The sequence below is a fragment of the Diceros bicornis genome, chromosome X (genome assembly GCF_020826845.1).
Source record: "Diceros bicornis minor isolate mBicDic1 chromosome X, mDicBic1.mat.cur, whole genome shotgun sequence".
In the NCBI taxonomy this organism is placed as follows: domain Eukaryota; kingdom Metazoa; phylum Chordata; class Mammalia; order Perissodactyla; family Rhinocerotidae; genus Diceros; species Diceros bicornis.
Genome location: NC_080781.1, coordinates 123,983,335 through 123,996,713, shown reverse-complemented (window position 1 = coordinate 123,996,713; position 13,379 = coordinate 123,983,335). Strand labels below are relative to the sequence as shown.

Sequence of the window (13,379 nt, the reverse complement as noted above, 5' to 3'; positions counted from 1 at the left end):
AATGAAAAGAAAGCTGGGGTAGCAGTACTCATATCAGACAAAATAGACTTTAAAACAAAAACTGTAAGAAGAGACAAAGAAGGGCATTACATAATGATCAAGGGAACAATCCAACAAGAGGATATAACACTTGTAAATATCTACGCACTCAATGTAGGTGCACCTAAATATATAAAGCAATTATTAACAGACATAAAAACAGAAATAGACAGTAACACAATAATAGTAGGGGACTTTAACACTCCACTTACACCAACGGATAGATCATCCAAACAGAAGATCAATAAGGAAACATTGGCCTTAAACGACACACTACAACAGATGGACCTAGTAGATATATACAGAGCATTCCATCCAAAAACTGAAGAATACACGTTCTTTTCAAAGGCACATGGAACATTCTCCAGGATTGATCACATATTAGGCCACAAAACAAGTCTCCATAAATTTAAGAAGATTGAAATAATACCAAGCATCTTTTCTGACCACAATGGTATGAAACTAGAAATCAACTATAGGAAGAAAATCAGAAAAGCCACAAATACATGGAGATTAAACAAAATGCTACTGAACAACGACTGAGTTAACAAAGCAATCAAAGAAGAAATCAAAAAATACCTGGAGACAAATGAAAATGAAAATATGACATGCCAGAATTTATGGGATACAGCAAAAGCGGTTCTAAGAGGGAAGTTTATAGCGATACAGGCCTATCTCAACAAACAAGAAAAATCTCAAATAAACAATCTAACAATGCACCTAAAGGAACTAGAAAAAGAAGAACAAACAAAGCCCCAAATCAGTAGAAGAAGGGAAATAATAAAAATCAGAGCAGAAATAAATGAAATAGAGACCAAAAAAACAATAGAAAAAATTAATAAAACCAGGAGCTGGTTCTTTGAAAAGATCAACAAAATAGACAAACCTTTAGCTAGACTCACCAAGAAAAAAAGAGAGAAGGCACAAATAAGTAAAATCAGAAATGAAAGAGGAGAGGTTACAACAGACACCTCAGAAATACAAAAGATTATAAGAGAATACTATGAAAAGCTATATGCCAACCAATTCGACAATCTGGAAGAAATGGATGAATTCTTAGAATCATACAACCTTCCAAAACTGGATCAAGAAGAAGTAGAGAATTTGAATAGACTAATCACCAGTAAGGAGATCGAACCAGTAACCAAAAACCTCCCCAAAAATAAAAGTCCAGGACCAGACGGCTTCCCTGGTGAATTCTACCAAACATTCAAAGAAGACTTAATACCTATCCTTCTCAAACTCATCCAAAATATTGAGGAGGAGGGGAAGCTCCCTAACTCGTTCTACGAAGCTGACATTACCCTGATACCAAAACCAGACAAGGACAACACAAAAAAAAAAGAAAAGTAAAGGCCAATATCACTGATGAACATCGACGCGAAAATCCTCAACAAAATACTAGCAAATCGCATACAACAATACGTTAAAAAGATTATACACCATGATCAAGTGGGATTTATCCCAGGGATGCAGGGATGGTTTAACATTCGCAAATCAATCAACGTAATACACCACATTAATAAAATGAAGAATAAAAATCACATGATCATCTCAATAGATGCAGAGAAAGCATTTGACAAGATCCAGCATCCATTTATGATAAAAACTCTGAATAAAATGGGTATAGAAGGAAAGCACCTCAACATAATAAAGACCATATATGAGAAACCCACAGCTACTATCATCCTCAATGGTGAAAAACTGAAAGCCATCCCTCTAAGAACAGGAACCAGACAAGGATGCCCACTGTCACCACTCCTATTTAACATAGTACTGGAAGTCCTAGCCAGAGCAATCAGGCAAGAGAAAGAAATAAAAGGGATCCAAATTGGAAAGGAAGAAGTGAAACTCTCACTATTTGCAGATGACATGATTTTATATATAGAAAACCCTAAAGAATGCACCAGAAAACTTTTAGAACTAATAAACGAATATGGTAAAGTTGCAGGATACAAAATCAACATACAAAAATCAGTTGCATTTCTGTACTCTAACAATGAAGTAGCAGAAAGAGAAATTAAGAATACCATCCCATTTACAATTGCAACAAAAAGAATAAAATACCTAGGAATAAACTTAACCAAAGAGGTGAAAGATCTGTACACCGAAAACTATAAAACATTTCTGAAAGAAATTGAAGAAGACACAAAGAAATGGAAAGATATTCCGTGCTCTTGGATTGGAAGAATTAACATAGTTAAGATGTCCATACTTCCTAAAGCCATCTATAGATTCAATGCAATCCCTATCAAAGTTCCAACAACATTTTTCACAGAAATAGAACAAAGAATCCTAAAATTTATATGGAACAACAAAAGACCCCGAATAGCTAAAGGAATCCTGAGAAAAAAGAACAAAGCTGGAGGTATCACACTCCCTGATTTCAAAATATACTACAAAGCTGTAGTAACCAAAACAGCATGGTACTGGCACAAAAACAGACACACAGATCAATGGAATAGAATCGAAAGCCCAGAAATAAACTCACACCTCTATGGACAGCTAATCTTTGACAAAGGAGCCAAGAACATACAATGGGGAAAAGAAAGTCTCTTCAACAAATGGTGTTGGGAAAACTGGACAGCCATATGCAAAAAAATGAAAGTAGACCCTTACCTTACACCATACACAAAAATTAACTCCAAATGGATTAAAGACTTGAATGTAAGACCTGAAACTGTGAAACTTCTAGAAGAAAACATAGGCAGTACGCTCTTCGATATCAGTCTTAGCAACATCTTCTCAAACACCACGTCTGACCGGGCAAGAGAAACAATAGAAAAAATAAACAAATGGGACTACATCAAACAAAAAAGCTTCTGCACAGCAAAGGAAACCATCAACAAAACGAAAAGACAACCTAACGATTGGGAGAAGATATTTGCAAACCATACATCTGATAAGGGCTTAATCTCCAAAATATATAAAGAACTCATGCATCTTACCAACAAAAAAACTACCAACCCAATTAAAAAATGGGCAAAAGACCTGAACAGACATTTCTCCAAAGAAGATATACAGATGGCCAACAGACACATGAAAAGATGTTCAAAATCACTAACTATCAGGGAAATGCAAATCAAAACTACAGTGAGATATCACCTGACGCCCGTCAGAATGGCTATAATTAACAAGACAGGAAACAACATGTGTTGGAGAGGATGTGGAGAGAAGGGAACTCTCATACACTGCTGGTGGGAGTGCAAACTGGTGCAGCCACTATGGAAAACAGTATGGAGATTCCTCAAAAAATCAAGGATAGAACTACCATATGATCCAGCTATCCCACTGCTGGGTATTTATCCAAAGAACTTGAAAACACCAATTTGTAAAGGTACATGCACCCATGTGTTCATTGCAGCGTTATTCACAATAGCCAAGACTTGGAAGCAACCTAAGTGCCCATCAAGGGACGAATGGATAAAGAAGATGTGGTATATACACAATGGAATACTACTCAGCCATAAGAAACGATGAAATCCAGCCATTTGTGACATCATGGATGGACATTGAGGGTATAATGCAAAGTGAAATAAGTCAGAGGGAGAAGGTCAAATACCGTATGATTTCCTTCATTAAGTAGTAGATAATAACAAGAATAAACAAACACATAGGGACAGAGATTGGATTGGTGGTTACCAGAGGGGAAGGGGGGAGGGAGGAGGGTGAAAGGGATAATTCGGTACATGTGTGTGGTGATGGGTTGTAATTAGTATTTTGGTGGTGAACATGATGTAATCTATGCAGAAATAGAAGTACAATGATGTACACCTGAAATTTTTACAATATTATAAACCAATGTTACTGCAATAAACAAAAAATTAAAAAAAAAAAGAAATCTGAATAAGATTGGTGGATCGTATCAATGTCAATACTCTGGTTGTTATACTATAGCTTTGCAAAATGTTACTATTGGGGGAAACTGGGCAAAGTGTACAAAGGATCTCCACCTGCATGTGAATCTACAATTATCTCAATAAAAATTCAATTAAGAAAAAACAAATACAAAAGCCCACACTGTGCAGAAAGTTGAGCAATAACCAAATGTCCATACATACTAGAGGGACCACAGAAGCCATGGAGTCTGGCCTCCATCTTTGAAGGGCTTGCAAACATGTTTTGCCATATTCGTTCCATTCCCATTTGGGAACAAGTGATCGATTGGCACAAATGATTTGCATGAGCTTTGCTGTCTCTATATTTTAAAGTGGGGATAATCCATGCTAATTCACAGGGGCCTGTGGGCTTAATTGCCATTTGCTCCTTCACTCTAGACAAAATTGTATTCTTGTAATCATTGGGAGCTGGAGAACAGAGGTATAGAGTAGCTGAATATTTATGAGGCATTTGTTGCAGATGTACCTGCCAACAGAATATTAAGCAGAACATTTGCTAAGGTACCAAATTCTGCTTGTGATTTGGGTATCTCACCTCATATTAAATCTCTGTGGTTTTCTAGCCCACATATTGCATCTGGTTTTTCTTTCAATCACGACTTCTATAAATATAATTCAGAGTGTATTTACTAGATTTGTGAGAGATAATAGTGACCAGAAACTGCCACAGACAGATCTGCCTGTGGGGTAGAAAAAATATGAAATGAGCATCTTTAAGATGATGAGAAAAAAATTATTTTTCAAAATGGTGTCTGTATTCAGTTTCCAGGCAAGGACATGAAAAATGAATTCTGTGATAGTGAGAGAGACGGGCTAGAGCTTCCATCTCTGAATCTATAGGAGAATAGCACCCTGTGCAGGAGAATACAAATAGGGGGTTTGAATGAACTACAAACAGCTCCTGCTTATCTCTCCTGATGAAAAATGAGGCACAGAGGGTCCGGCCCAGTGGCACAAGCGGTTAAGTGTGTGTGTTCCGCTGCAGTGGCCCAGGTTCACCAGTTCGGATCTCGGGCGCACACTGACACACCACTTGTTAAGCCATGCTGTGGCGGCGTCCCATATAAAGTGAAGGAAGGGGCCGGCCCCATGGCTTAGAGGTTGGGTGCTCGCGCTCCGCTGCTGGCGACCCGGGTTTGGATCCCGGGCGCACACCGACATACCGCTTCTCCAGCCGTGCTGGGGCTGCGTCCCACATACAGCAACTGGAAAGATGTGCAGCTATGACATACAACTATCTACTGGGGCTTTGCAGGAAAAAATAAATAAATAAAATTATTAAAGTGAAGGAAGATGGGCACGGATGTTAGCCCAGGGCCAGTCTTCCTCAGCAAAAAAGAGGAGGATTGGCATTGGATGTTAGCTCAGGACTGGTCTTCCTCACACACACAAAAAAATGAGGCACAGAGAATTGATATACAAGGGCAAAACCAAATTGCCTCTTAGCTAGTAGAGCCCATCACCATGGAATCTTTCCTATCAGAGCTGATAATTGCTTAGAGGGCTTAATAGTGGACCGAACAAAGGCCTTCAAAAGTACATAAACTATATAATCAATCTCTGCATATTTTAAGAATGATTAGTTCATAAAGTAATTCAAAGCAACTGGAGCATTAGATCAATTAATAAATCTTAGAAAATCAATAGCTCCACAGATACAGGGACCCTAGCTTTTTACAGCACAGATTTCCCAGGTTTTACAGTGTAGATTTCCCAGGATGGACTCAATTCATGTTATTTTATTCTTTTCAAGAGGGGATTTCTCAAATGCATATTTGTATATGCATTTAATCTGTATAAGTTTAAGACTCTTTGTCTTTCTATATTCACAAGTCAGAACAAATCCTTTGTTGGATCATGTGTCTGAGCTGAGATTAGGAAATGATGCTCAACGTGCCCCGAGAGGAATTTTAGCATGTGATCAGTCCCTAATGGTCACTCCAAGAAAACTCTGTCACCATTGATTCCTTTAAAAAATACTGTAGACTTTTGTCACAGCTAAAAACTAGAAAGAACTTAAAAGTCCTTCAAAGGAAGTTCATTGAATAAATTATAGCATACCCCCATTCTATCCTACTAATCAGCATCCCCCCCAAATAATCAGATAGCTCCATATGTTGTGCTATGGAAATAGCTCCAAAATATATTATTAAATGTAAAAAAAAAGATACAGAAGACCATGTGTATATCGATGATCCCAACTACGAAAAAGAAAAACAAATAATATTTACATGTAAACCCAAGTTTTAAATTGTTTCTGCAAGGATACACAAGAAACTGTTAACAATCATTACTTCTTGGGAGAGGAACTTGGGGTAAGGGATTGAAGAGAAGGACAATTTTACTTTTAATTTATATCTTTATACATTGTTGACATTTTTACCGTGCATATCTATTACTTTACTTCAAAAAATAAATTTTAATGAATAGTTAAATTAATAAAATAACTAGTAAAAATGGTAAGTAAATTTAAATTGTGAAAGCTTATATCGTTTTCCCCGGAAATTCTACTTTCAGTAATGTGTCCTACGAAATTACAAGCCCATGTATACCAAGATGTACGTATAAGGAAATTTATTATAGTATTATTTGTAACTGCAAAAAATTGGAAGCAACTTAAAAACCCACCAGTGGTGACTTATGACTTAGTTAAATAAATTATAGTGCATCTATACAATGGCAATATGCAGCCCAAAAAATGGATGAGGTGGATCTAAATGTACTAATGTGTCCATGATAATATTAAGTTAAAATACATCAAATTGTAGAATAATATGTACATATGCATATATTATTTTTGCTTTTTTAAACTATACACATCCATGCATACATATACACACACATCCTAAAGCCATAGGAAAAAAATCTGTAAAAAAAATAGACCCCTCTATGGAGAAGATGTGAGGTAGGTTTTACTTTATACTTCATTTACCTTTGTATTGTTTGAGTTTATTTTATTCACAGATATAATGTATTGCATTTGTAATTTTAAAAAATAAAGAAAAGATGCTTTAAAAACTAAATTACTAATGACTGGCAACTTAGCTATTATTATTATTTACCACTGTGCTGTTTAAATATTCCTGAGACATCTCCAACTATGGTGAGTACTTATTAAACCCAGGTAGTGTTGATGGTTTTCAGCAAATGTTCCCCAAAAGCCTTTTCTCATGAATATATAAATATATAAATATATAATTTATGTGTAAATAGATTTATTGAGATTTGTAACCTAGCAATGTGCTCATTAAAATTTATTTTTTAAAGGTCATAATCCTTCTATGGACCATAAATACCAATTTATTAGGCCAAAGCTGAAGCTAGACATGCTGTAATCACTCCTATTTATTTATATAATTGCCCCCTTTCCCCAGATGTCAAAGGGCCGAGATGGAGGTAGAAGAAATTCTGTGGTGTTCCAGCTCCTTCAGTGGTAAGCAAACAGTGACGGCAGCTGGTAGCCTAATTTCCCAGGTGGGTTATCAGCACCAGCAGTTCCCTTCAAAGGAGGCTTCTAAGACAGTGATTCATAACCTTTTGGGGGCCACAGACTCCCTTGAGGTAGTCCTGCATGGTGTGGGGGTGAAAAGAACATGGGCTTTGCAACTGTGCAAATCTTTGTTCAAATCCCAGCTCCACTACTCATTTGATGGGTGACCTTAAGCAATTTACTTAACCTCTCTGAGCCTCTCTTTCCTCATCTATAAAATGCCTGGCACATGGCAAGAACTTAGTAAAAGACAATAATTATCATATTATTTTAGAATATGACAGAAGCTAAAGACTCTGTCCTCAGAAAAAAAAAATCCACCTTGCATTTTTAGGATGTTGCATACGATTTCAAGGGCTTTGTCCACCCATCAAGACCATTCTGTACCTCAGGCTAGGAAGCCCTGGTCTACGATTTGGAAAGAACATTCAAAAAACCCGACTAGTAGAACTAACATTTTCCACCCTTTTTGCTGATTGTCATTTTAGGTTGTGTTTTCTTTTGCTTGTTTGTTGTGTTCGATTATTTGTGTATTATGCCAACCAGGACTTGTTCAGACCAAGAGGATAGATTGTACGTTGAAAAGCGTACAAAAGAGCAAAATAAATGAGCATGGTCTAGCACTTTAACACACCAGTTAGATTTAGCGATTTCCCAGCAAAGTGACAGGAAAAGCCATGGCAATTCACTGGCCAGATTAGGTTTTCAAAGACCACTGCCAGGCATACGGGTTCCTTAGATCAAAGATAAAGTTATTTTAAACTGCTTTGGGGAGCTGTTCAGGCTTAACCTACTAGTCCCTAGCTCAGTTTTGTAATCAGAGCCAGGTAGGACTATTCTCTTCTATTTTCAAGGCTACAGAAAAGAGAAAAAACAAATGCCATTCACTCAAACAGCATCCAGACCATTGGTGAAAACATATCTCCATAGTCTGTGAGAGCCCTATTAGGCATGGATCCAGCCCCCATTCCCTCCCTAACCTCCGCCTAAAATCCATAACAACAGTAAATAATACTCCTCTAAGAACACATGAGCATTTCAGGAAATGAGAAAAAATCCTATCTTGATGCCGTTATCACTGACTTTACCCAGGCTTCAGCACTGCTGCTGCTGATAGTGGAGAAAATTTGATTTGAGGAGAGAGTGTGGTTGTACAGAGAAAAACAATCCTATATTTTCTCCTCAAAACTGGAAAGAAGAGACAAAATAAATGTGTAATTCCAAACAGCCAGTTTTCTTACAATAACTCCATTCCAAACAGTTCTCCAACATCATCATTACTCTCAAAAGAAAAATGAATTGGTTTATAAGTGCCATTCCCCACTAAAAGGAACCAGGGCTCTTTGGTAAAACGGCTGATTCTTGGGCTGAGCGGGGAAAGTACAAGATGATCCTGTAACATCTTGCTGTGCTAGAAGGTAAGGAGGTGTTCAAAAAATGATGAGAATGTGTCAAAGGACACAAGAGCCAGATTGAAGGACTCCCACTGGCCAAATCTAGGCCACTTTGAGCATCAAAATAAATGATAGCAACAGATTGTAAACCATTGAATAAAATAAGAATCCATGAGTTCATGCAGATTTAAACATGTAGACAACTGAAGGAATAAATAAGTAAATGTGGAAGAATAGAACCCTCTTCCTTACAACAGAATGCCAGCTAATAAGTGTAGAAAAATGATGGAGTTTTAAAAATCATCATTTTGCAACCATCATAGTAATAAGTGATTAAGACAAGAATCACCAATAGATGTAAAACTACTGGGTGGAAGTTTGATAAGAATAGGATATTTACATAGCCTCCAAATATCTCCCAAGAAATTACTTATTAATTACAAAGGAAAAAATAACAACCGTAGAGTGGAGAAATCTAGCAATCACCATCAGAATCAAGTAATCAAAGTTATCATCACCAGTAATGGGACAAATTGGCATCATGAAAGACAAGGAAAAACTAAGGATCTGTTCCAGATTAAAATCTAAAGATACATGATAACTAAATGCAATGTGTGATCCTGAATTGGATCCTGGACCAAGCAAAAAATAGCTATAAAGGAAATTGTTAGGACAATTTACTAAACTTGAATATGGACTATAAATTAGATATTAGTATTGTATTATTGTTAAATTTTGATAATTGTACCGTGGTTGTGTAAGAGAATGCCCTTATTCTTAGGAGATACACACTGAGATAATTAGGGGTAATGAGGCATTACATCTGAAACTTACCCCCAAATGATTAGGAAACAAATAGTGTGTGTGTGTGTGTGTGTGTGTGTGTGTGTGTGCACGTAAGGAGGGAGAGGGAAAGAGAAAGAGAGAGAGAGAGAATGATAAAATACATGGGGAAGAGCCAGCCCGGATGGCCTAGTGGTTGAAGTTCGGTGCTCTCACTTAGGCAGCCTGGGTTTGGTTCCCAGTTGTGGAACCACACCACTCAGTGGCCATGCTGTGGCGACAGCTCACATAGAAGAACTAGAAGGACCTACAACTAGAATATACAACTATGTACTGCGGCTTTGGGGAGGAAAAAACAAAAGAAGATTGGCAACAGATGTTAGCTTGGGGCAAATCTTTCCCAGCCAAAAAAAAAAAAAAAAATGCATGGGGAAAACGTAACAGTCAGTGAACTTGGGTAAAAAGTATATAGAAATACTTGTCCTATTCTTGCAATTTTTCCATAAGTTTGAAATCATATCAAAACACAAGACAAAAGAAGATGACAGCCTTTACTCTACATTAAAAAGTAGATGACAAAACTGTGGCGAATTTGGGCCCCTCTCAGGAAGACAGAGCCTTGGCCTAGGAGTGGGCTATTTGGAGTAGCAAGCAGAAGATCACCACATCCCCGCTACCCTTGCTAACGAGGACCATTCAGAAGTTACTCACAGCAGCGCAGTCTCCTATCAACAGTTGGAACGATCTTGTTGACAAGCCAAACATCTTCTTCCCAACTAACTACATTTCCACTCAAACACTTCATAAACTCCTCATTTTCCAGAATGTGGTCCCAGAGTTGAAAGTAATACAAGCTGCCAGTGAAGCTAGGCAGCGTGCGTTTAATCTGGCTGTTTCCGTTCTTGAGAAAATGTCCTAGAACCAGAGTTCCATTAGGTGTCAGGTTTTGTGGTTGATCCATCATTACCAGTACCCTTTCTTTATTCACAAAGAGTTCTAATCTTCCCTTCACACCATCCCGTATCAAGCAAATTGTATGCCATTGAAATGGAGCCAGGTGGTAACGGATATAAAAGGTCTTGCCCAAGTTGTATAGTTTTAGCTGCTGGTGGTCTCCTGCAAGTCCAAGGTCTATGTCTTCTCTGCCCAGGAAAGTGTTGTTAGTAATATAGGAGAAGGCCATCCAATCACTTGATTTGTCATCCACCAACACCAGGTCAATGCATGCTGTGAATCGACTGAGTTCAGGAATGGTGTTGGTCAGGCTTGCATATGTGTCAGCTCTTCCATAAAAATCCAGCCTTTTTCCTTTTAGTGAAAGTTCATCTGTCCAAATTTTGGGAAAAGGAAAGAGAAAACCAACGAAATTTCAGTAACAAAAAAATCAATTTTATCATTTTCTTTAGCCATACAGTCAAATCCAGATTATACAGTACTATTATGAGTCAATACTGGTGCAAAGAAGCCGAAATAGTAGATATACAAAAATCATCTCTATTTGACATTGGCATGTGACGTTTTCTAGCAGAAGAGTTTCTTCCTAATTATATTTTGTCTGGGCTAATATGAAACGTAAGATTAGTGTCCGCAGAGCACACACCAACTGGACAGTTTGGGGAGGCAGTTAGAAGTGTGTGGCTAGTGGGGGTGAGGAGGCCAAGGAAAAGGCAGCTTGGACTTAAAATTTGTTGCACATAATCCTCACTCATAGAATCAAAAGATCACTATTTCCTTCTACCTAACTGCCTTATTATATTCATGGTGCAACAGCAATTTATGTCTCCAATGCCTTTTCCTGAGCCAAATTACCTGATTTATTCTGTCTCTGGAGACTGCTTCTCACTGAAGGCACTGACAGAGGCCTGAAGGATGACAAGCTGGACAATACCGAAGCTCCAGGCTTCTGTTTGCGCTGAGGAATGGGAGAAATGACGCTGCCCTGAGGGTATCCTGCTTCCCTCCTTCCATCTCACCGAGGGGGCTGCAGCAGCTTTTAGAGGCTCTGGATGGCTATGGACGCAGTTATTATTGGCTCTCAAGTCAGACAGCCTGGGTTGGAATCCCAGCTCTGACACTCATCAGCTGTGTAGCTTTGAGCAAGGAACTTAACCTTCCAATACCTCAACATTTGCTTCAGTAAAATGGGGATCCAGGGCCACAGCATTGTATGTATGCACATCTCTAGGGGCCATCATTCACATTATAGTCTATGCCAGATAATACCCCTACCTACTGCCCTTACAAAATTGTCTGAAGAATAAGTGAGATGATGTATGCAGAGCCCTTTCAAACATTGCTGAAGGACATGCCCATTGGTATAGTCTTTTGGCGGGAAATTTGGCAATATCTGTGAAAATTTAAATTGAATATGTCCTTTGTTTCATAGGAAGCTACTGGTGAAGCATGATACTGTCACCATTACAAACCTCATGCCCCAGGCCACTAGGCAGATATCTGAGGATTGCCCAACAACAACCTAATTCCACTCCCAGCACAGCCAAAGACAAACCAAAAAAACCTTTATGGCAGAATGGAATTCCAACCTCTCTCTGAATTAGGGGTGTAATGTTGAGACCGCCACTCTAAAACTGACAGCCATAACAGCACACTACAGAGACTGGCAAGAAATGACCACTTTCCTGCTCCTGGGAGATGTCTCCAAATAAAGGCTTCCAGATAGTCTCTAACCCTACAGTATTCTCTCCCTCCATTCCTCCACTGAACACCTTCCAAAAGCAAACCACTACATGCCTGTCCACACAAGTGCACACACGCACTCACCTGCACACACACGCATACGTACGTAGACCTATGTGCCAGAATTTATACCATCCACCTGCCAGGGACCTATTTCTGAACTGTCCGTGGTGGATGAGCAAATGCTTATTTTTGTCCCTGGCTTATGTGATTATATTATCTTATCATCTTTCATGTTGCTAATAAATCAAGAATTAATCCCTCAAAGTGATAATCTCTATGAAACCCAAGTCTCGATTATGATTGGTTAACATTGCTCTTCTGTTCAACCCTCCAAAATGATGTTAAATATAACATTTAAGAATGGGTTTTATGGTGAGCATAAATCTCCATGGCTTACTTGTCCTTTAAAAGAGAATGTATCATAATCTCATATGGTCTACAAGGGCCTCTCCTCTCTGCAATATACTAATATAAAACCAGTTGCCAAAGGACATGAACAAGCAACTTACAAAATCAGAAGTATAAAAAGATGGCCTCTCACTATTTTTAAAACACAAGTTAGAACAACAATGAGATACCATTTTTGCCTATAAGAAGGATAACATTTTAGAATGAGAATATCCAGTACTGACGAACCTGTGGGGAAACAAGTCACTTTTATACACTGCTGGTGGGAGTACCAATTAGTACAATCTCTTTTTTTTAAGGGCAATTTGCCAATATCCATGAAGATTTTAATTGTGTATATACTTTTTTTTATTAATTAATTAATTTATTTTTCCCCCAAAGCCCCAGTAGATAGTTGTATGCCATAGTTGCACATCCTTCCAGTTGCTGTATGTGGGACACAGCCTCAGCATGGCCAGAGAAACGGTGCGTCGGTGCGAGCCCGGGATCCGAACCTGGGACGCCGGCAACAGAGCACATGCACTTAACCACCAAGCCACAGGGCCGGCCCTGTGTATATACTTTTGACCCAACAATTCCTTTTCTATCAATTTATTCCAGATAAATATACATATATACAAAGATGCAAGTACAAGATATTTATTGCAGCATTGTTTGAGAAAAAAA

The 13,379-nt window shown here is 38.2% G+C and overlaps 1 protein-coding gene across 1 annotated transcript in view; it reads right to left on the bottom strand.

Moving 5' to 3' along the window:
* The window catches only part of ADGRG4 (adhesion G protein-coupled receptor G4), a 98,886-nt gene that overhangs the window by 77,012 nt on the left and 8,495 nt on the right, over window positions 1-13,379 (bottom strand). The window contains 1 exon segment of the mRNA XM_058535121.1: window positions 10,317-10,931. Coding sequence (XP_058391104.1) covers window positions 10,317-10,931 — 615 coding nt within the window.